The 23,011-nt window shown below is 37.1% G+C and overlaps 1 protein-coding gene across 1 annotated transcript; it reads right to left on the bottom strand.

The window, feature by feature from the left end:
• Positions 1-1,308: 1,308 nt before the first annotated feature.
• Positions 1,309-21,666, bottom strand: LOC103092523 (probable E3 ubiquitin-protein ligase TRIML1). The gene is made up of 2 exons (XM_056808503.1): positions 21,541-21,666; positions 1,309-5,680 (listed from the first exon to the last, which is right to left on the bottom strand). Exon 2 carries the CDS (start codon positions 2,701-2,703, stop codon positions 1,309-1,311), a length of 1,395 nt encoding a protein of 464 aa, XP_056664481.1. The 5' UTR covers positions 2,704-5,680; positions 21,541-21,666.
• Between the last annotated feature and the right edge of the window lie 1,345 nt (positions 21,667-23,011).

The following is a 23,011-nucleotide window of genomic DNA, read 5'->3' as shown; positions in this document are numbered from 1 at the left end:
TCTTCCTCCTCTACTTAAAAAAGTTTTTAACCTCCTTTATTCCTTCTTTCCTGTTTCTTTTCTGCCTCCCTTTAAACCTGATCTCCAGTTTAAGTGCTTGTAGATCATCAAAATGGTAATTAGAAAAAAGCTCCCAGATTTTCAAAACTATCAAATATAAACAAGATAGACTTCATTTTAATTGGTTTTGATGATTATGCACAAATTTTATTGACAATTTCAACACGACTTCAAATGAATATATATTCATTTAGCATTTTTTTCTCCGTCTTCATCCTTCTGTGTTTGAAAGATTTTGCCTTCTTTTTTCTCCCCTCAGTCCTTCTCACCTGTTCCTTTTCTGCCTTTCCTAACCTCTTCCTCCCCCCTCCTTTTCCTCCTCCTTCTCCCCCTCTTTCTCCTCACTCTCATTGTCTTCCTCCTCTCCCTCACACTCTTCCTTCTCCATCAAATTTTCCACACTCCTCCCCCCCTCTCTCTCCCCCTCCATATCTTCCCCTCACCCTTCTCCTCCTCCATCTTCTCCTCCACTTACCATTACCCCTTTGTTTCCTCCTTCTTATGCTCCATGTATAAACAAAATAAACTATTTTAAAATAACTTTACTTTTATGTATAAAACTAATATAAATCATGATTTGTTATAAATATTTAATAAATAATAATAAATACTCATCCAAGAGAAACAAATTCTCGCATTAGCTTTGTCCAAAAATCTTCATCTAATTTTGTTCATCTCTCTCTTTAGCACCCTTCCCCCCCCAAATAGGTCATATGATATAGGTTGTACAAATTATCATAAATTACATATTTCCTTGCTCATGATGTTGTGAGAAAAAATGAAACTTACTGCTTACACAATAAAGATGATTCATTGAGATAATAAAATGAAGAATGGTGTACTTTAATCTGCATTCAAACCCCATGTGTTTCTTCTGTGGCAGTGAAAATCCTTTTTCATCATTAGTCCCTTGGAATTGTCCTGGAGCATTTGTCTTATTGATAATATTTAAGTAATCCTCAGTTGTTCATGGTACATTCAATGTTATTCTGTGCTATATTCTCCTGGTTCTGCTCTCTACACTTTGCATCACTTCATACAAATCTTTCCAGAGTTTTTCTAAATTATCTTCAGTCTCATTTCTTAGGGCACAATAGTACTTCATACAAATCAAAGCCACAACGTTTTCAGACTTTATTCTCTTAGGGTTTGATGATTTTATGTAATCATATCGTCCATTTTTTTAACATGGGTTTAAATGAAGAGTGTCACTTTCAAGTCATTGTCATTCACTTCTCACTGAGAATCTCACATATTAATTAACATAGTTGACCCTGGAGTATTTTCTGCATAAGGACAGCAAGGAGAGAAGTAAGGTCGAAGGGGCCCTTCAAAGGCCATGTCTGAGAACCTAAAAATTACAGATCCATCTATGACATCATAAAATACTATATGTCTTTTTTCATAATCCAGAAAAATGCCCACTTTCTTTATAGGCCGGCTCAGAAGAAAGCCATCTCGAGAATTCCAGAGGAAGCAATCATTTCCAGATCTGAAGCTTACTAGGATCCATACATCTTCAGATGATGAGGAGAGTTTCCCTTTTCTCCTGATTGAATCTTTACAGACCCCCACTTCCCACTCTGTCTTATCTCCTAGGGACACTTCCCAATAGTGTTTGCCTGAAGTGAAGGTCTGGGCCCCCAGTACAGCAAGAGCATCATCAAATCTTTCCTTATTGTCAGGAAAGTCCTGTGGGACATCTCCATACTTGACACTCTTCAGATCTTCAGACAGGATGAGATGTGGATTGGCTGATTCAGGATCAAGACTTATATCACTCTGGAAACTCATGAGCATCTCTGTCAAGCCAGTGATGGGGCTGGTGTCCCAGGTAAAGGAAATAACCTCTGGTTCTTGAAGTAGTGCCTCCTCATTCCTTTCCAAAGTGTCTTTCATATCTTGAAGCATTTCCAAGGGCTCCTTTTCCAAATTCTCCTCTACTTCAAATTTCATTCTTTGTAGATTTTGAAATTGTTTTTTCAGTTTGGCCTCGTTGAGCTCCAGTTCTGCCATGTTGTCTGTGTATTGCTGGTCTAATCTTTGTAGATAGAGCTTTTCTTCCTCCCATAAGAAATCATGTACTTTCTTGTATTCTGAAATAATGGATTCTTTCAAAGAGTGTATATCCTCTTTGCAGATTTCTTTTCTACTGCTCACTCTGTCCAATGCAACATTATATTCCTCTTCTTTTTGTTGTAAGGTATTCAGGGTGTGCTTGATCTTGTCCTTGCACTTGTCAACAGCCATTTCCAGGGCAAGCACTGTGTGATCCTTGTGCCCTGGGGCTAATACACAGGAAGCACAGAGGAGCCTCTGGTCCTCTTCACAGAAGAACTTCTCTTTTTCCCCATGCTGATCACAGAGGGCCAGAGTGATGCTCTGAAGCAGATGAGGTCTGAGCCTTTTGCCAGTCATAGACAGATTCTCCAACTTCCTATTAGGCACCACATCTCTGTCTTCAATGACTCCTCTGCATTCTGGGCACTTGAATGTTGCATCTGCTTCTTCTCTGCACCTGAGAAGACAGACTCTGCAAAAGTTATGGCCACATTTGACAATCACTGGATCAGTGAAGTAGCCCAGGCAGATAGAGCAAGTCAGATCTGCCTTGAGGTTTTCAATTAAGTCTCTTGCATCCATGCTCCTAGGCTTCTGATTCCTTCCTTCTCAGATATTCCTCCAGCCTTTACCCTTGGGGTCTGGCAGCAAAAGATGTCAGGACTGAGCTCTTGGGGTCTCTTTATGTTCCCCTCTAGGGTTGGCCCCTCCCTTGGCTCCACCCACAAAAGGTGAGAACTTTCAAGTTTTGATAGTGCTTCAGCCTCTGCTCCAGGGCTGAGTTCTCACCTTGCTTCTCATCCCATAATTCTTCATTACCATCTCCTGAAGAAAACCTCTTGTCATCCTATTACTTTTACCAAAAATCCCCAGTTGAGTCTGCCTTTTTCTTTTTTTTTTTTCACCTTCATTCTTTGAGCTCTTCCCTTTACTCCTCTCTCTAAAGCTGAGAACTCTTGTGTTAGTCACTGCCCCTCTAGTCTGTAAAACAACTGAGACTGAGTTCTCAACTTTTCCTTTTTTTTGTTTTAACTACAATAATGGACTTGAGAATTCACACTGGTGTTCACACAGAGGCACTTTAAACCAAAGTTGTCTTGCATTTCCATCCTTCTAGGCAGTGGGGATTGCATGGAAATTATCAGGTTTTTAGTTGGAGGTATAGACAGAGCATTTGTATTGTTTTAAATTTTCTTGCATTTTTTCTCATACCTGAATATGGCTTTGATTTCTTCATCCAAAAAGTATTTGTTCTTATTCAAATATTGATTAGGCAATTGCTATTATTCTCATAAATTCAGCATAGCTCTCAATATATTTTGGATATGAGGGCTCTATCTGAGGGGCTATCTATAAAATTTCCTCTCCCATTTTCTGCTTTCCTTCTAATCTTTGCGAGATTTCTTTTATTGATACAAAAACTTTTCATTTTGATGTACTCAGAATTTATACTCTTTAGAAGTCATTGTTTAATATTCATTCATGACCCAGATGTTCCTTCTAGAGAAAGCACTATATCATGAAAATCTGATGTACAGTTTTATGTAGTATAGATGCTATAGATCATTTCCACAATGCAATTTCAGATTTCCAAATGATCAAACATTAGAGCTTTTTAATCTCTTTAGTCCACTTTAAGAGATCAACTTTAACAGAACCACCTTCTATTCAAGGTCCTCATTGTGAGAGAGCCAATTATTTTTAAGCTATGGTTATGCACATAAAAACACTTAAAACATACACAGAACATATTTTTTATTGGAAAATATCTGAATGTCATGAACAGGGAGGGAGCCAAACTACAACTACAGATTACCTCAACAGAGAGCTTTTTATGTAGGGAAAATGAGAGGGAAATCTCTCATAAGGGCCTGGGGGTACTGATAACATTCTTGGGGTACAGATAGATATTCTGCAGCCTTCTGGATTATTTTCAATGCCTTGATTTTCCCATGTCAGCTCATTTAGCCTATCTCTCCCAGAAAATTAAAAAAAAAAACTCTAATTAGTGGACATCAAATGAAGAAGAACTAATATTTTCCAAACACCTCTCTAATTTTTCCATGGTGGGGATGGGAGGGAATCATGAGGAGCAAGGCCTGTGCCTTAAAATTCTGATGGCCTTTGGAGATCTAGATGGAAAGATCCAGCTCAATCTGGTTAAGCTTTCTTCTTTATGAACTAAATGCCCCCATTTCAGTAGGAGTATCAAGAACATAGACCCACCACCTCTGCATAGTATCTGGTTCAGGTCACTTCTTGTTTATAGAGACAGCAGAACTCAGATTCACAAATTATTCCATGTTTAGAATATGCTTTAGGGCAAGAAAAAAAGGATATTTCTAGGACTAATGGAAAATCTCTTTATGAGCTTGTCAAAGGTTTAGTCCCCAAAAAGGAATTAATTAATTATGAACAAATTAATAATGGGAATCAAATGATTTGGTGAAAATATTTTCCTAAGAGTGGAAGTTGCTTGAGGTTAACATGGTCATCATTTTGTCCTTTTTTTTTCACAGCTATCATTTCCCCATACTTATCTTCCATGGATTTTATATAAGAGAGCCATTCTCTCTTTCATTCATTCATTCATCTCCCTTTTTAATCGTTCTCTACTTACTAGTTTTTGCCTCCACTTTTTCTCACTTCAGTTCTTTCCCCCTTTCTTTTATGCCTGCTTTAACAATTAATCTATAATTTAAGTGCCTCTGAATCATCTAATTGTTAAAAAAAAAATGTCCCCAGTCTTCTACTTGGATACCAAGTATATACAAATAGTCTCATTGGATTTAATAATCATGTATAATTTTATTGGTCATTTCAAACATTAGTTCAAATGAAGAGAAAGGTATTTTAGTGCCATTGTCATTCACTTCTCACCAAGAGTCTCACTTACTAATTAACATGATTGATAAATGTCTACTGATTACTCTTGGGGCAGATGATGAGTCACCCAGGCGAACTTTCTTCATTAGGACAGCAAAGAGAGAAGTGAAGAGTTAGGAAGTAGTACATAGCACTAGACTCTAAAAACTGGAATAACTCGGTAAGTCCAAGTAAAAACACACACACACACACACACACACACACACACACACAAATCCTGAAACCTCAAGTAATATATCTCACTACACTAGGAATCCTGTAACTCCAGCAAACAAACAAACAAACAAACAATAATTAAGTCTATTGGCCTAGCCATTAAAATTTAAAAATAAATTAATATGAAAAAGCAAACGAGAAAGAACCCTGCTATTGAAAGCTATTATGAGGACAGAGAAGGCCTGGGCTCAAACTCAGAGGACAGTAAAGTAAAAATACCTACTTCAAAAATAGCAAAGAAATACGATAAATGGTCAGAAGCTCCAAAAGAGCTATAAGATTTATATCAAGACTTATATCACTCTGGAAATTCATGAGCATCTCTGTCAAGCCAGTGATGGTCTGGTGGCCCAGGCAAGTGAAGAAACCTCTTGTTCTTGAAGTAGCAGCTCCTCATTCCTTTGTCTTTGTAGGTATCATGCTCCTAGGCTTCTGATTCCTTCCTTCGCAGATATTCCTGACAGGAGAGACAATGTCAGCCCTTGGGATCTGGCAGCAAAAGATATTAGGACTGACTTTTAGGTGCTCTTTTTATGTTTCTGCCTTTGCTTGGCCCTTCCCTTGACTCCACCCACAAAAGGTGAGAACTCTTGTGGGGCTTACATTAAAATGATCAGATTTTTATTGGAGGTATAGAAACAGTATTGATATTGTTTTAAAATTTCTTCTTTCATGTGATAGTTCTCTAAGAAGATTCAAAAGAAGTTCTATAAGGGGGGGAAAGGATATGAAAATAGAGGGCAGCAACAAATATTTATTTTGCAAAATACCTTATCTATTTCCTAGCATCTATTCAATAGTATTCCATCACCAACATATACCACAGTTTGTTCAGCCATTCCCCAATTGAAAGGCATCCCCTCATTTTCCAGTTTTTTGCCACCACAAAGAGAGCAGCTTTGAATATTTTTGTATATGTCTTTTTCCTTATGATCTCTTTGGGGTACAAACCCGGCAGGGCTATGGCTGGATTGAAGGGTTGACAGTCTTTTAGCGCCCTTTGGCCATAGTAACAATTTGCCCTCCAGAATGGTAGGATTGGTTCACAACTCCACCAGCAATGAATTAATATCCCAACTTTGCCACATCCCCTCCAACATTCATTCCTTTCCTTTGCTGTCATGTTAGCCAATCTGCTATGTGTGAGTTGATAGCTCAAAGTTGTTTTGATTTGCATTTCTCTGATTATAAGAGATTTAGAACACTTTTTCATGTGCTTATTAATAGTTTAGATTTCTTTAACTGAAAGTTGCCTCTTCATGTCCCTTGACCATTTTTCAGTTAGAGAATGGCTTGATTTTTTGTACAACTGGGTTAGCTCTTTATAAATTTGAGTAATTAGACCTTTGTCAGAGGTCTTTGTAATGAAGATTGTTTCCCAATTTGTTGTTTCCCTTCTAATTTTGGATGCATTTGTTTGGTTTGTACAAAAACTTTTTAATTTGATGTAATCAAAATTATTGATTTTATATTTTGTGATTTTTTTTCTATCTCTTGCTTGGTTTTAAAGCCTTTCCCAAAGATCTGACAAGTATAATATTCTGTGGTTGCCCAATTTACTTATAGTTTCCTTCTTTATATTCAGGTCATTCACCCATTCTGAGTTTATCTTGGTGTAGGGTGTGAGATGTTGATCCAAACTGAATCTCTCCCATACTGTCTTCCAATTTCCCCAGCAGTTTTTATCAAAAAGTGGATTTTGGTCCCCAAAACTGGCATCTTTGGGTTTATCATAGACTGTCCTGCTGATGTCATTTATCCCAAGTCTATTCCACGATTCCTCTTTCTATCTCTTAGGCAGTACCAAATTGTTTTGATAACCACTGCTTTATATTTATAGTTTGAGTTCTGGGACTGCACGTTCTCCTTCCTTTTCATTTATTTTCATGATTTCCCTGATTTTCCTTGATCTTTTGTTCTTCCAAATGAACTTTGTTATGTTTTTTTTCTATTTCTTTAAAGAAGTTTTTTGGTAGTTCAATGGGGATGGCACTAAATAAGTAAATTAATTTGGGCAGGATTGTCATTTTTATCATGTTACCTCATCCTACCCATGAGCCATAAATGCTTTTCAAATTGTTTAGATCTAGTTTTAATTGTGTGGAGAGTGTTTTGTAGTTGAATTCATACAGTTCCTGTGTTTGTCTTGGCAGATAGATTCCTAAGTATTTTATATTGTCTAGGATGATTTTAAATGGAATTTCTCTTTCTAATTCTTGCTGCTGAAATGGGTTGGAGACATATAGAAATGCTGATGACTTATGTGGGTTTATTTTGTATCCTGCAACTTTGCTCAAGTTGTTGATTATTTAGGCTAGCTTTTTGGTTAATTTTCTAGGATTCTCTAAGTAAATCATCATATCATCTGCAAAGAGTGATAGCTTGGTCTCCTCATTGCCAATTTTAATACCTTCAATTTCTTTTTCTTCTCTAATTGCTACTGCTAGTGTTTCTAGTACAATGTTAAATAATAGAGGTGATAATGGGCATCCTTGTTTTACTCCTGATCTTATTGGGAAGGATTCTAATTTATCACCATTTCAGATGATGTTTGCTCATGGTTTTAGATATATATTGTTTATTATTTTTAGGAAAGGCCCTTCTATTCCTATACTTTCTAGTGTTTTCAATAGGAATGGGTGTTGTATTTTATCAAAGGCTTTTACTGCATCTATTGAGATAATCATGTGATTTTTGTCAGTGTGCTTGTTAATATGGTCAATTATGTGGATGGTTTTCCTACTATTGAACCATCCTTTCATTCCTGGTATGAATCCTACCTGGTCATAGTGGATAACCTTTGTGATGACTTGCTGGAGACTTTTTGCTAATATCCTATTTAAGATTTTGCATCTATATTCATTAGGGAGATTGGTCGATAGTTTTCTTTCTCTGTTTTTGACCTGCCTGGCTTTGGGATCAGTACCATGTTTGCATCTAAAAATTTGGTAGAACTCCTTCTTGGCTTATTCTGTCAAATAGTTTGTATAATATTGGGATTAGTTGTTCTTTGAATGTTTGATAGAACTCATTTGTGAATCCATTAGGCCCTGGGGATTTTTTCTTAGGAAGTTCTTCAATGGCTTGTTCAATTTCTTTCTCTGATAGGTGTTATTAAAGTATTCTATTTCTTCTTCTATTGATCTAGGTAATTTAGATTTTTGTATACATTCATCCATATTACCTAGATTGCCATATTTATTGCCATATAATAGGGCAAAATAGTTTTTAATGACCGGCTTAATTTCCTTTTCATTGATGATGAGGTCTCTATTTTCATCTTCGATACTGTTAATTTGGTTTTCTTCTTTCCTTTTTCTTATTAGATTGACCAATACTTTGTCTATTTTATTTGTTTCTCCAAAGTACCAGCTTCTACTCTTATTTATTAATTCAATAGTTCTTTTGCTTTTGCTTTTATTAATTTCCCCTTTACTTTTTAGGATCTCTAATTTAGTTTTCATTTGGAAATTTTAATTAGTTCCCTTTCAAGTTTTTTTATTTGCATGCCTAATTCTTTGACCTCTTCCCTCCTTAATTTTTTAATATATGAACTCAAAGATATAAATTTCCCCCTGGGTAAGCTTTGGCTGCATCCCATGGAAATTGAAAGGATGTCTCATCATTAGCATTTTCTTCAGTGAAATCATTAATTGTTTCTATGATTTGTTATTTAACTAACTGGTTTTGAAGAATCATATAGTTTACTTTCCAATTAATTTTTGATTTTCCTCTCCATTTACCCTTACTAATTATTATTTTTATTGCATTATGATCTGAAAAGTTTGCACTTATTATTTCTGCTCTTTTGAACTTGTTTTTCATGTTTTTAAGCCCTAGTAAATGGCCAATCTATGTCAATGTACCATGTCCTGCTGAAAAGGTGTGTTCCTTTTTTTCCCTATTCATTTTTCTCCACATATCTATTAAGTAAATTTTCTAAGATTTCATTCACATCTCTTACCACTTTCTTATATATATTTTTTGGTTTGATTTATCTAGATCTGATAATGGAAGGTTCAGGTCTCCCTCTAGTATAGATTTACTATCTATTTCCTCCTTTAACTCTACCAGTTTCTCCTTTATAAATTTGGATGCCATAACCATTTGGTGCATACATGTTGATTACTGATATTTCCTCATTGTGTCTATACTGCCTTTTATGAGGATGTAATTACCTTTCCTATATCTTTTGATCAGATCTATTTTTACTTTGGCTTTGTCAGATATCATGATTGGAACTCCTGGCTTCTTTTTCTCAGTTGAGGCACAATAGATCTTGCTCCAGGGCTCCAGGCTTTGATCCTTATTCTGTGAATATCTACCTACCTCAGGTGTGTTTCTTTTAGACAATATATGGTAGGATTTTGGTTTCTAATCCACTCTGCAATTTGCTTTTGTTTTATGGATGACTTCATTCCATTCACATTTAGAGTTATGATAACCACTTCTGTATTCCCCAAGATTTTGATATCCTCTCCTAGTTCTTCCCTTTCTTCTTTTGCTATATCCTTTTAAACCAGTGGTTTGCTTTTACTCAGACTACCTAATCCCTATCATTATTATACTTCCCTTTCTGCCCTCTCCTTTTTTGTTCCCTTCTTATTTTTTAGGGTCTACTAAGTTCCCTCTCCCCTCTCTTTCCCTCCTTTTTTGAAATTCTTGTCCTATTATCCCCCCTTACATTTTCCCTTTTTAGTTTCCCTGTAAGTTAAGATAGAATTCAATACCCCAATGGATCTAGATGCTCTTCCCTCTCAGAACTAATTTCACTGAGAGTAAGTTCGAAGTATTTCCTATTAGCACTCTCTTCTGCTACTTCTCATAATAGTATTCTTCCCTTCTCCTTCCCATGTGCCTCTTTGTGTGATATATATTATCCTACTTATCTTATTCCTTCAAGTTTCTCTTGGTGCCATCCTCTATTCTTCCTTCTTGTTTCCTTTTTTTTCTTTGCATATCATCTTAGACCACTTATTACCCCAATCTTTACCTGTGAATGATTCTTCTAATTACTATAATAGTGAATATAATTTTTGAGTTACAAATAACATTTTCCATATATTAATATAAACAATTTATATTATTGAAGCCATTAAAGAAGAAAATTTAAATTAAAAAAAACATTTTCCCCACTTTCTACTCCCTTTTTTATTTACTTTTTCATATTTCTCTTGTACTTTGTATTTAGATATCAGGCTTTCTGTTTATTTTTGGGTTTTCGGGTAGACTAATAATTCTCAAATTGTCCATTTTTTGGAAGGTTTAGATGTATTTATTTGTATGTCCTCTTCTGCTCTTTTCTCTGTAGTCTGTATTTTCCCTCCATAAACCGTGGTTTTTGCCTGAGGCCACCTCTTAAATCTCAGGAGCTTCTACTATTTGCAGCCCTTCTCTGAGCTATCTCCTCACCCAAGGTCTGCGCTCTCCTGCCTATTGGGTTCTCAATCCTAGCTCCTCTCAGGGGTAGATCTGTGGTGGTCTTAGTCAGCTGCCAAGGACCTAGAGGTGTCCCTCACTTGCTCACTGATTCTAGCACACACTGGCTCTGAGCCTAACACACTGGCTCTGTGGGTGGGGTGAGGGAGGGTAGATCAACTCATGTTTTGGTGGAAGCTATTTCACCCCCTCATAGTGTGGAAATGCCCAAATCCCATGTACCTTCAATGGTGTGTCCTACTGTGTAGTCTCTTCATTCATATGAATTTGGGTTTTTTTGGCCTTTTGAGGTAGTCTATATTCGTAAACACTGAGGAGAAGTAGATTCCTATGTCTAAAATGCATTCATATTTATCCTGAAGTCTTCCATTAGCTTCCTCTTGTCCATTTCTAGTTCTTAATTATTTTCTTCCATGAGTTTCTGGATATATTTTCCATCAGGTAATCTTTCTTTCATAATTTTCGTAATTTTGGTTTTTAAGATCCTTTTCATTCTCTTTTGGAGATTTGGACCTTTTATTGTATTTCTTTGCTATTTTTGAAGTAGGTATTTTTATTCACTGTCCTCTGAGTTTGAGCCCAGGCTTCTCTGCTTTCAATAGCAGGGTTATTTCTCCTTTGCTTTCTCATATTTATTTATTTTTCCATTTTAATGGCCAGGCCAATAGACTTAATTTTTGTTTTTGTTTTTTTTATTTATTTTTTTGTTTTTGTTGTTGCTTTTGCTGGAGTTGCAGGATTCCTAGTGAATTGAGATATATTACTTCAAGTTTAAGGATATGTGTGTGTGTGTGTGTGTGTGTGTGTGTGTGTGTGTGTGTGTGTGTGTTTGCTTGGAATTACTGAATCATTCCAGTTTTTAGAGTGCTGGTTTGTAAAGGGTGAATAGAGTCCTGGTTTATAAAGGGTGGAATAGGTTTGAAATTCACAGGTTCAGATATACTCCTGGTCCCCCACTCAAAACCCAGTCCATAATTGACCTCAGGTGTTCCAATCACAGCCCTTGGGCAGAGCTGCCATTGCAGCTACAAGCAGATAGTTGATATACTTTGTGGAAACAATCAGAGGGTCCACTCTCATGGGAACCACCATAGTTAATGGTGCCTCAGTTCCTCAGAACCATATTCAATGCTGTATGCTACTTCCTAATTCTTCCTCTCCCACTGCCACAGCCTAGGATAGAGTAAGGATCTAGTCCACATTCCTCTAAACTCCAAAGTCCCTAGTTTGTTCTCAGTGAAGCTTGAGTTCCTGCCCTTAGGGGCTGGTGACAATAGATGCTGCTGTGATGTCCACTCCTTCAGTCACCAACTGTGGATTAGGGAGGGATCTCTGGAGTCCAGGTTGCATACACAGCTACTCTGTCTCTAGATTCTAGTGGTATCCTTGGGGATATAAACTGTAGGGCTCAGCAAACCAATCCTTTCCTCTGGGGTTACCTTGTTGATTTCACTAAGATATGATCAAAATAGATACAAGAACTAGACTTAAAAGGAGATATGATAAGTAATTTAGAATAGGGAGCATATGACCTATTAGATAGATGGATAAGAAAGTAATTTATAAGCTAAAATGATGAAAAGCATTATGAAATATAAAATGGACAATTCTGAGTACATCAAGTTGAAAAGGTTTTGTATAAATAAAACAATTTTTTTTAAGATTAGAAGGAAAGCAGAAAATTGGAGGGGAAATTTTATAAATAGCCCCTCAGATAGAGACATATTGAAAGAGGGAAAGGAAGGGCAAGGTATTAAGCAGAAGGCAGATTCATGGTTTTGCAAAACAAGGTGGCTCATGCATGGAACAGAACAGGAAAAGTTTCCAAAGATTGTGGGGAAAAGATATAAAGAGATGAACAGAGTTCTGAAAGGGAGGGGGGGTGTTCCTGTCTCTTCATGAACTTGGAGAGAGCACTTCCTGCCAGGGAAAAACAGACTTTCTGTTGGAAGCCATTTGCCCTGATTCTGTGATTTCATCTATCAACCATCATGTCTCTGATATAGAGATTTTATCCACCTGCATTCCTATCAAACTTGTTTCTGTCTTCCAGTAGCCTAATAGATTTCATCTCTACTGTAAAGATCTGTCTGTCTGTCAGCAAAGTGAAGCTGTAGCACACCCTTGCCTTATCTATTCAAACCGAACTATAAACTTGTCTGCCTACAATATTGGGGGGGGGCAGTAGGTCAGGTAGATAGATAGGAATTTGGGGTTCAAGGCAGACAGTGTAGGAAAGGCAGCATCAAGATTAGAAGAGAGTTTAGTAAGAAATCTATAGTTTGGTGGGAGGAGAATTATAGAAACTAGGATTAGGGAATCCTACTCCCTGGTCCTCCTTCCTATCTCTGTTTGAAAGACTTAATAAACCCACATATCTTTCTATAACAGCAATAGCAGTCAGATTGCATTCCATCAGTCAAGCAGGTGCTGAGGCATACCAACCTGGCTCACAGCCTGTTACAAACAGAGCAGAGTACTTGATCAGACACCCATCAATCTATGTCAAGTTAGCAACTTATTGGAAGAATAACTCGTGAATGTTACCTTCAGAGATGAACTGAAACATGAAACCGTGAAAGAATTTGTATGAACATAGTGGTGTCCCAGCTGTGATATGGGGAGGGTAGGCAGGGGCTTGGACACTTGAGGATAGGATTCATTAAGTCGATGTGAAGGAAAGTAAGTAAAAATATGAGAGATTTCTGCTTTTATTTATCAGCCAAATCATTTTTTGCATATAGAAATGCTTCTTTTCTTTGGTTTTGTAAAATTTGGAAGAAAAATTAAATTAAATTGAAAAAAGAAAGGTGACAGCCCCGAGTGAGACAAAGCACCAAATGAGAATTATAGGAGCCTCAAGGAACTTCTACTGGATTAGAAGAGATACCTAAAGAATTAAATGTAATGCGTAAAATTATATGAAATAAGATGCACAGATGAATAAATGCTAGGAAATAGACAAAATATTTTACAAAATGAATTTTTATTGCTACCTTCTGTTTCCATATATTTTTTCCTTTGAATCTTCTTAGAGAACTATCACATCAAAGAAGAAATTTTAAAACAATATCAATGCTGTTTCAATGCCTCCAATTACAAACCTGATAATTTCCTTGCAATCTCCACTGACTAGGATGAAAATGCAAGACAACTTGGTCTAAAGTGCCTCTGTGTGAACACCAGTTTCAACCTTCATGTCCATTATTGTAGTTTAAATAAAAAAAGGAAAAGTTGAGAACTCAGTCTCAGTTGTTTTACAGACTAGAGGGGCAGTGACCAATATAGAAGTTCTCAGCTTTAGAGAGAGGAGTAAAGGGAAGAGCTCAAAGAATGAAGGTGCAAAAATAAGGCAGGCTCAACTGGGGATCTTTGGTAATAGTAACAGGAAGAAAAGAGGTTTTCTTCAGGAGATGGTAGTGAAGAATTATGGGATAAGAAAAAGGGTCAGAAATCAGCCTTGTAGCAGAGGCTGAAGCACTATCAAAACAGAAGAGTACTCACCTTTTGTGGGTGGAGTCAATGGAGGGGCCAACCCTAGAGAGGAACGTAAAAAGCCCCCAACAACTCAGTCCTGACATCTTTTGCTGCCAGACCCCAAGGGTAAAGGCTGGAGGAATATCTGAGAAGGCAGGAATCAGAAGCCTAGGAACATGGATGCAAGAGACTTAATTGAAAACCTCAAGGCAGATCTGACTTGCTCTATCTGCCTGGGCTACTTCACTGATCCAGTGATTGTCAAATGTGGCCACAGCTTTTGCAGAGTCTGTCTTCTCAGGTGCAGAGAAGAAGCAGATGCAACATTCAAGTGCCCAGAATGCAGAGGAGTCATCAAAGACAGTGATTTGGTGCCTAATAGGAAGTTGCAGAATCTGTCTATCACTGGCAAAAGGCTCAGACCTCATCTGCCTCAGAACATGGCCTTGGCCCTGTTTGATAATCCTGGGGAAAAAGAGAAGCTCTTCTCTGATGAATATCAGAGGCTCCTCTGTGCTTCCTGTTTATTAGCCCCAGGGCACAAGGATCACACAGTCCTTCTGGAAATGGCTGCTGACAAGTACAAAGCTCAGGGAGATGGGATACCTTATATACCAAAAAGAAGAATTTAATGTCGCATTGGCCTGAGTGAGAAGTAGAGAGTTACTCTGTAAGGAAGATATATTCTCTTTGAAACAACCTGTTATTTCGGAATACAGGAAATTACACGAAGTCTTATGGGAGGAAGAAGAGCTCTATCTACAAAGACTGAACCAGCAATACACAGACAACTTGGCAAAATTGGAGCTCAACAAGGTCAAACTGTTACAACAAATTCAAAATCTACAAAGAATGAAATTAGAACTAGATATTTGGACAAGGGGCCCTTGGAAATGCTCCAGGATATGAAGGACACTTTGGCAAGGAATGAGGAGCTGCTCCTTCAAGAACCAGAGGTTGCTTCCCTTGCCTGGAACACCAGCCCCATCACTGGCTTGACCAAGATGCTCAAGAGATTCCAGAGTGATATAAGTCTTGATCCTGACATCAGCCAATCCACATCTCATCCTGTCTGAAGATCTGAAGAGTGTCAAGTATGGAGATGTTCCACAGGACCTTCCTGACAATAAGGAAAGATTTGATGATGCTCTTGCTGTACTGGGGGCCCAGACCTTCACTTCATTATTGGGAAGTGAAGGTACAAGATAAAAGAGAATGGGAAGTGGGAGTTTGTAAAGATTCAGTCAGAAGAAAAGGGCAACTCTCCTCTTTATCTGAGGATTTATGAATCATAGTAAGTTCAGATCTGGAAATCATTGTTCCCTCTGGAATTCTCAAGATGGCCTTCATCTGTGCCAGACCCTAGAGAAAGAGGGCATTTTTTCTGAAATATGATAAAAGATATATAGTGTTTTATGATGTCATAGATGAAACCTTAATTTCTGTTTTCTCAGTCATAACCTTTGAAGAAGGGCCTCTTTGCCCTTACCTCTCTTCTAACTAATAGAGAAAGTACTCCTTGGTCAATTATGCTAATTAATATGGGAGAGTCTAGGTCAGAAGTGAAAGACAATGACTTTAAAATAACTTTCTCTTTTTCTCTTCATTTAAACACCTCTTAAAATGGACAATATAATTATGTTAAATTATGAGAATTATTCTGAACAAGTTGTGGTATATGATTGTATTAAATACTGTTGTGCCATAAGAAATGAGAATGAAGATGATAAAAAAAAACCCAACAACTCTGGAAAGATTTGTATAAAGTGATGCAAAGTGAAGAGATCAGAACCAGGAGAATAAAGTACACAATAACATTTAATGTGACATGAACAACTGAGAATGACTTAAATATTATCAACATAACAAATGTTCCTGAAGAACTCCAAGGAACTCCTGATGAAAAAGGATTTTCACTGCCACAGAAGAAACCCATTAGATCTGACTGCACATTGAAACTTATGATTATTCACTTCATTACTTCAGGGAATTCTTCTTTAGTGTGTAAGAAATTAGTGTCTTTTTTGCAACATGATGAACAAGGATATATGTACTTTATTATAATTCATACAACCTCTGTCATGTTACCTGTCTTCTTGGGGAAAAGTGGAAGAGAGGGTGATTAAAAGAATGAGATAAAGATTTTTGGACAAAGCTAATGTGAGATTTTGTTTCTCATGGATAAGCATATTTATTACTATTTATTATATATTCATAATAAATCATATATTATTTCATTTTTATGTTATATAGAAAAATAAGTGCTAATTAAAAAGAACACAATTCCTTTTGTTTATACTTAGAGCAGAAGGAGGAGGAAGAGATGGGGCAGGGGTGAGAGGGGGAGAAGTAGAAGGATGAAGGGAGGATGTGGAGGGAGAGGAACAGAGGTAGGGAAGGAGGAGGAGGAAGAGGGGGAAAGAAAGAGGAGGAAGAGGAGGAAAGAAAAGGACAGGGGAAGAAGGGGAAAATTGTAGGAGGAGGGGGAGGGGAGGATGTGAAAGAGGAGGAAGAGAGGGAGGGATAGGAGGAGGAGGAAAAGAGTAAAGATGGGGTGGAGGTGAATGGGGAAGAAGGGGGGAGGAAGAGGTTAGGGGAGGCAGAAAAGGAACTGGTAGAGAAGGACTGAGGGAAGAAAAAAAGAGGCAAAAATTTTAAGCAGAGGAGGATGAAGAGGATGATGAAAGAATGCTCCATGAATGAATGAATGAGAGAATGGTTCTCCTAGATAAGATCCTAGCAATACAGGTCTCGAAAGTTGATGGCAGGATTTGGGAGAGGTTGTAGCCATTTTTAGGACTACTTTTTAGGCTGGTACTTTTATGATTATTTTTGTTTCTCTTTCAGAATTTCTCAGAATGCAGGGGAGGGGAGGTGGGTGTTCTTAAAGCAGCTTCTGATTTCCTTTTGGAAAATTGCTGGGAGCCATCAGATCATGATGCCTTGACAGAGTCAGGAGTGGTAGCTGGGGAGAACACAGAGTGGCCCTTGGCAAGATGTGATTGCCCACCCAACCCCCTTTACATGACCTCTTTCATCAATGCCCCTTACCTATGAATTGGCATGATTGTTATTCCCCCTAGTCTCAAAAGAAATAATGCAAGAGCAAAACACCTGTACCCAAATTCCCCAAAATATCACCAAAAGATCAGACCCTTAAACTCAATCCCCAAAAGACTATCATGGGTTAACTTTTACTTAGGTACATATTTCCCAGCAAAACTGCAGCTACAGGCCAAGCCCAAAACTTTCCCACAGCACACAAGTCAGTCATAGAGGCCCAAGCGATAAGTACAAGTTCATCAAGCTTCAGTATGCCTCAGTGACTCGATTACACAAATCAGTAACTCAGGAACTCCCTAGAAGCCACCAGTCTAAATTTGAGTTGTGTTCCCAGACCCCTTAGTCCCTATGATATGATTGTTGAATTGTCTTCTAAGAACTGCTGATTAATTATTCCATTTTATTAAAAGCAATAAGTAATTTTCCTTGATTGTTCATAAGCTCAAAACTTCTCACAGGGTAATGAGAAAATTAAGCCACCTGTGATGAAATCATTTATCTTGTGTGTAACCTTTATTCTGTCTTAAATCACAATACAAAAATATAGAATGTTAATCAAGTGATTTGTTAAAAGTTAATGTATCACTTTTCTAATTATCTCTCTTTGATTTTGTGTACCTGCATGCCAAGAAAATGGGCATAAAAATAAAGATCAGACATCATGATGGTGGAGAAGCTTGGAGATACAAAGCAATCCCATGGCTGTAATGATTAAGCTATCTTCTATTATTTTTGTTGACTGATTGTTTGCCACCAGTCGGGATACCCTGGAGTCATGGGCAAGGGTGGACTTTGCCCAAAGCAGAAAGTCATCTGTGATGATCAAGAATGTCTCCCTAGGGAGCTTTACATCCTGGGACTATAAAAGGCTTCCTTCAAAACTGGCCTGGATTAGGCCTTAATTGCCTTAAGCCTTGAGAAGTCATCCCCTTTCACTGCTAACAACTAACAATAAGAAATCCATGGCAGACCTTGGCAGGCCAGGGTACTAGTTTGAGACCATAGTGGTGGGTGGAGTGAATGGAGAAGGAAAATATTGTTTTTCTAATGTTTATGGTAATAGTCCTGAGTGATGATTCAGAAGTGTATGTTGGCCTTCCAGAGAGCTGTCATTGGTAGATAGGGAATGCATATTTAGTACACAGAATGTTGTCAGTAGCCAAAAGTCCTCTTTCCCCTTCAGAAATGAATGATTAAGATTCCTTCCCCCTGCCTCAAAAAGTTGAGAATCTATTACAGCTCTGTGTACTTTAAAGCATAATTTCTTACCCTTTTTCATGTCCCTTGGCATAAAGGCAATGCCTACAAACTTTCAGAATGATGTTTTTAAAACCATGAAATAAAATACATAGAATTACAAAGAAAATGCAAAGAAAGTCAGTTATGATTAAATGCAGTTATTAAGTTAAAACAAAAAAAACTTCATTAGTCTGTCATTTGAAAACCCCTTCCGTTTAAAAGGGAAATTATTATTTTGTTCTTAGGACTCTTTAATCTACAGGATAATTCCCCTGTTTTAAGTCTTATAGGAATTCCTTTTGCCAGTCTGTGAAATAGTTGGATCGGACAATAGTTTTTTCCTCTGCCTTCTCAGGTCCTCCTTTCCTCTCCCCTCCCCTTCCTCCTTCATTAATAGCTTGATTTTGTCTGTCTTCCTCCTTATCTTTCCTTTCCCTCTTTGAGGAAAGAATTATTCTGAAATGTAAGTGGCATAGTCCTCTCCTAGGGAGTGTGAATGGTAAGTGGAATATTGCTACTGTTCAGGGCTATATTTAAATTGGCCAGTTGGACCTGTTCATTGATACTGGAGCTGTAGAGCAGCTTCTAATGAATGCAAAAGTGGGACTTGATCACTGAAAAATTATGTAATCAAAAAGAAAGAACACTTTACCTTGGATCTATTTCCAGTTATCTAGAGCCTTCCTACTTTCATTCAATTTTCTTTCCAAAAGGTATTTGTATTTCTTCACCAGAGAGGGAATTTCTTAGCTCTTCTCTTAGTTTTACCCAGTTTTGTATTTATTTGTTTCTTGGGGCTTTTCTGGTGAAAGAATCCTGCTTCAGAAAAATCTGTGATGATGGTATATCTCATTCACATTTGTATATAATCTCACATTTGTTCCTAACATGCCAGACCTAGGCTCCCTTTGGGATCTTCCAACAACTTTTTTGCTGTTGTTTTTTTGTTGGTGGTGGTGGCGGTGGTTTTCTGATTTGAAACTCTATGTTTGAGCATGTGTACATGAGAACATAAATGTGCCTATGTAGGTTTGTGAATATTTCTACTTGAATATGTTCATGCATTCTGGAAAAAAATCTTTCTTAAAGGGATTACTTATAGAGACTCCGACATATTTTCTTTTTCCAGGAATTGTTGATTTTGGTATTGTAATATAGAGGTCAAATGAATTTTGCTTACTTATATATAATAATGTAACACATAATAATGTAATATATTTATATATAATAAAGTAACAGTGATATATTTATATAAAATAATGTAACATTTATATATAATAATGTAACAGTGTGATATTTATATACAGTAACATAACATATAATGTAATCTATGTATAATGATGTAGCAGCAATGTAATATAATTATATATAATAATGTAATCTACATTTATATATAATGTGATCTGTATTTACATATTTAATAATGTAATAATAATATATTATTAGTGTTCCAAATAGTTGCAAGCTTTCTAAGCCATATTTAGATAGTCAGGAAGCATGCTCTGGTGGGGATTGTCACAGAAGAGCCAAATTCTCTTTTCAACTAAAGATGGGCAGGTGTGTTTGCACCTCCTTAGCCAGAGTTTAGGAGTTCAATTGTTCTATTAACCCCTTGTAGCCAGCTACAGATAATGACTTCCTAGTATCAGTCAATTAACAGAGTACTGCCTAAGGAAACCCTTGAGAATGTGTGTCTTGGTGGCCTGGGTCTCTCCTTTGTACTTTGCTAACCCCTTCTATCTGAGCTCAAAGCATTTCCACTTTTCAGTCTGTGAACTGATTAATCACTACAACTATCTCAGGAAGTAGAGAGGGGGTCCATTATCTCCTCTTCCCAGATAAAGAAGATTTAAAAGATTTGTCCCTGGTCACTGGAAAATAAGCTGCAGACCCAGAAAAGAATCCCACACCTCCCCTCCCCTCAAGAAGCCACCCCAGATATCTTATTCCCTGGATAATATTGCTTTCTCCTTATTTGTGTGAAGTTAACAAGAGCAATGGGAAATTATTCAACTGTAATTTGAAGGAATTTAACTTAGCTGCTGAAAGGTTATTTTAAAATGCATGCCTCAAAAAACAATATAATTAAGTACATTTGCATGCTTCTCCTTACTGGGTATATTGACCCGAGAAAAATGAATTTAGCCATTCATGATGTATATCATGGACAAGTCATTTAATATATTCATGTTTCTGAATCATGAAAACAATTATTCCCCCTTTTTGTTAGATTTCTGAAACATTATATGAACACTCTAACTCCCTTGTTTTCACAAAGAAAACTGAAGTGGAGTTAAGTAACCCAGAGAGGCCTAGATGATTCAGCAGCCACTACCAGAATTAGAACCCAGGTGGCCTGCCTCCAAATGTGATGCTCAAGTTATTTTGATTATTGGTTGCAATGCTTATTATGATGCTTCAAAGTCCTAGTTATTAAGAAATATTATTTATGTGGTGGTGGGGATGTCTCTGAAAGGCAGAGTGGTGAAATCTTCCAAGAACCAATAAGGGGGCAACCCTACAAGTTTTATTCAGAATGAAGGTATGCTTTTCCTCTTACTGGACTGTAACCCTAAAAAGACTGCAGATCATTTTTTGTCAGTTCAGTTCTACTTTCACTTCATTTAGCATGATCAGTTTAGAGGGGTTTATCTGAATTCTTGAGTGTTCATTGTCCTTGAATCTCCAGTGTTGCTCCCTGTTTCTCCATACCAGGCCACCCAGGGGACTAGTAAATAGACTCTTAAATGGATGGGGGCGGGGTAGGGTGGAGTTCACAATAAAGAGACCCCAGGGCAAGCCCTTTGTTGAGTAAGAATCCTTTGGAAATGCAAAAGCATTCTTTGAATTCCAGGTTCCACCCTCTGAGGGGCAGAGGTGGCATCAACTTCAGTTAGAGATGAAAGTGATAGTGACTCACATCTGGATCTGGAAGGGACTTCAGGAGCCATAGCCATAAGTCTCATCCCCTGGGTTTATAGACTCAGAAAATAGTTTAAGGGTCAGAGATGAGAATCAGACCCAGTTCCACAAATGCTTTCCACTCTACCACACTGCCCTGACTCCTTCCCTTAATCTGGAAGTCCCATAAGTACTCACCAGCCAGCTATTAACCATGTACCTAGTTTTAGCAGTATACAATAGTACACCAGCCATTTGTCTACAATGCATGTATATGTAGCAAAGGGGTGAATCTGGAGCTCACTTCTTGTTCTGATCCTCAACTATATGTATTTAAAACTGAGAATGTTAACTGCTCAGGGTGATTATGATGCTGAAAGGTAAGAGCCACCCTGGGGAAGGGGGGGGAGATACTCATCATTATTATTGTTGAGTTCTTTTTTGAGTTGATTATTAAAGAAAAAAGTGGACATTTTTTAATTTGGAAAATTGCAATAAATAAATGACATTTTCCATTTATCATGCATTTAACTACTGAAACATAATAAGTAGTTCAACTGATAATTATCAAACTTGAGTGTTCATGGAAGAAACACCCCCTTCATAAATTTTAAAAATTATGACACTTTGAAAGTGAGTCACATCTCATAGTTTGGAAATCATTACAAACATTTATTGACTGTTGGAATTTGACAAATAGAGAATAGAAATGTCACTTCTTTCATTAACATTATGAAAGTTAGACACCCCCACCCAATCCTGTCAAGTTTGCTATTCCTTTTGATGAATTGTGTCCATTATTTCCAATGAAATAGGTGCACAAATAGAGGTAAAAATGAATAATGACAACATGTCATTTCTATGGAATTTCATTCATTCAGTGCTTTGTAGGATCTCTCATCTTTAGGCATGTATTTATGCAACAAAATAATGGGTTTCTCAAAAAAAGATCACATTTCTAGAGGTATCTTTCTCATCCAAAATATAGTTATGTGTAAATTGGAAGACTTCTTTCATCAGCAATCAACCTGTTTCCCATCAAGGAAGAACTCTTTCAGTTGGTGAGATCCTTTATGCACTTGTACTTTGAAGTATGATAATTGTTACCTTATTTCTTGACTCATCTCACCTGAGTCTTGATCCTCTCTACACCAACTGATTGGTATGCTTATTTAAGAAGTTTTTATGTATCAGATATAGATGGGTTGGGGTCTTCTTCATCTAGTCTATACTGCATTTCTACATAAAATAATAGATGACAAGTCTTTTCTCTATTCACTGTGACTAAAAATAACTAATGCTATGCTAAAGGGATTAAGAGTCAAGCATGTAGTCTATAGTGCTTGCTCAGTTTCTTTGCCTCTATCATACTATTCCTTAACCCTGCTATACTGACATTTATAAAGATCTCTAACATTTGTAAAGTGCCTCACAGGATCTTATGCTCTCCTTTAAGCATTCTGCATGCTTTGAGATAGCTATTACATGAATTAGCATTAAAAAGTGAAGTAAATTTACCCGCAGTCACTCAGCTGACAAAAATCCAAATGCAGGATTTCAATTTAAGTCTTCTTGGCTCCTGGTCTGATACTTTCAGACTCTTTAACACATGTCTCCAATTCCTAAGAATGTACTCAAATGGAGAGGAATCCTGTGGGTTTTTTTTTAA

Source organism: Monodelphis domestica, chromosome 8, assembly GCF_027887165.1.
Source record: "Monodelphis domestica isolate mMonDom1 chromosome 8, mMonDom1.pri, whole genome shotgun sequence".
Classification (NCBI taxonomy): domain Eukaryota; kingdom Metazoa; phylum Chordata; class Mammalia; order Didelphimorphia; family Didelphidae; genus Monodelphis; species Monodelphis domestica.
This window is presented reverse-complemented; position numbering and strand designations above follow the sequence as displayed.

Coding starts and splice junctions, on each gene's coding strand:
- LOC103092523 (XM_056808503.1), bottom strand. CDS start 2,703: ATGGATGCAAGAGACTTAATTGAAAACCTCAAGGCAGATCTGACTTGC.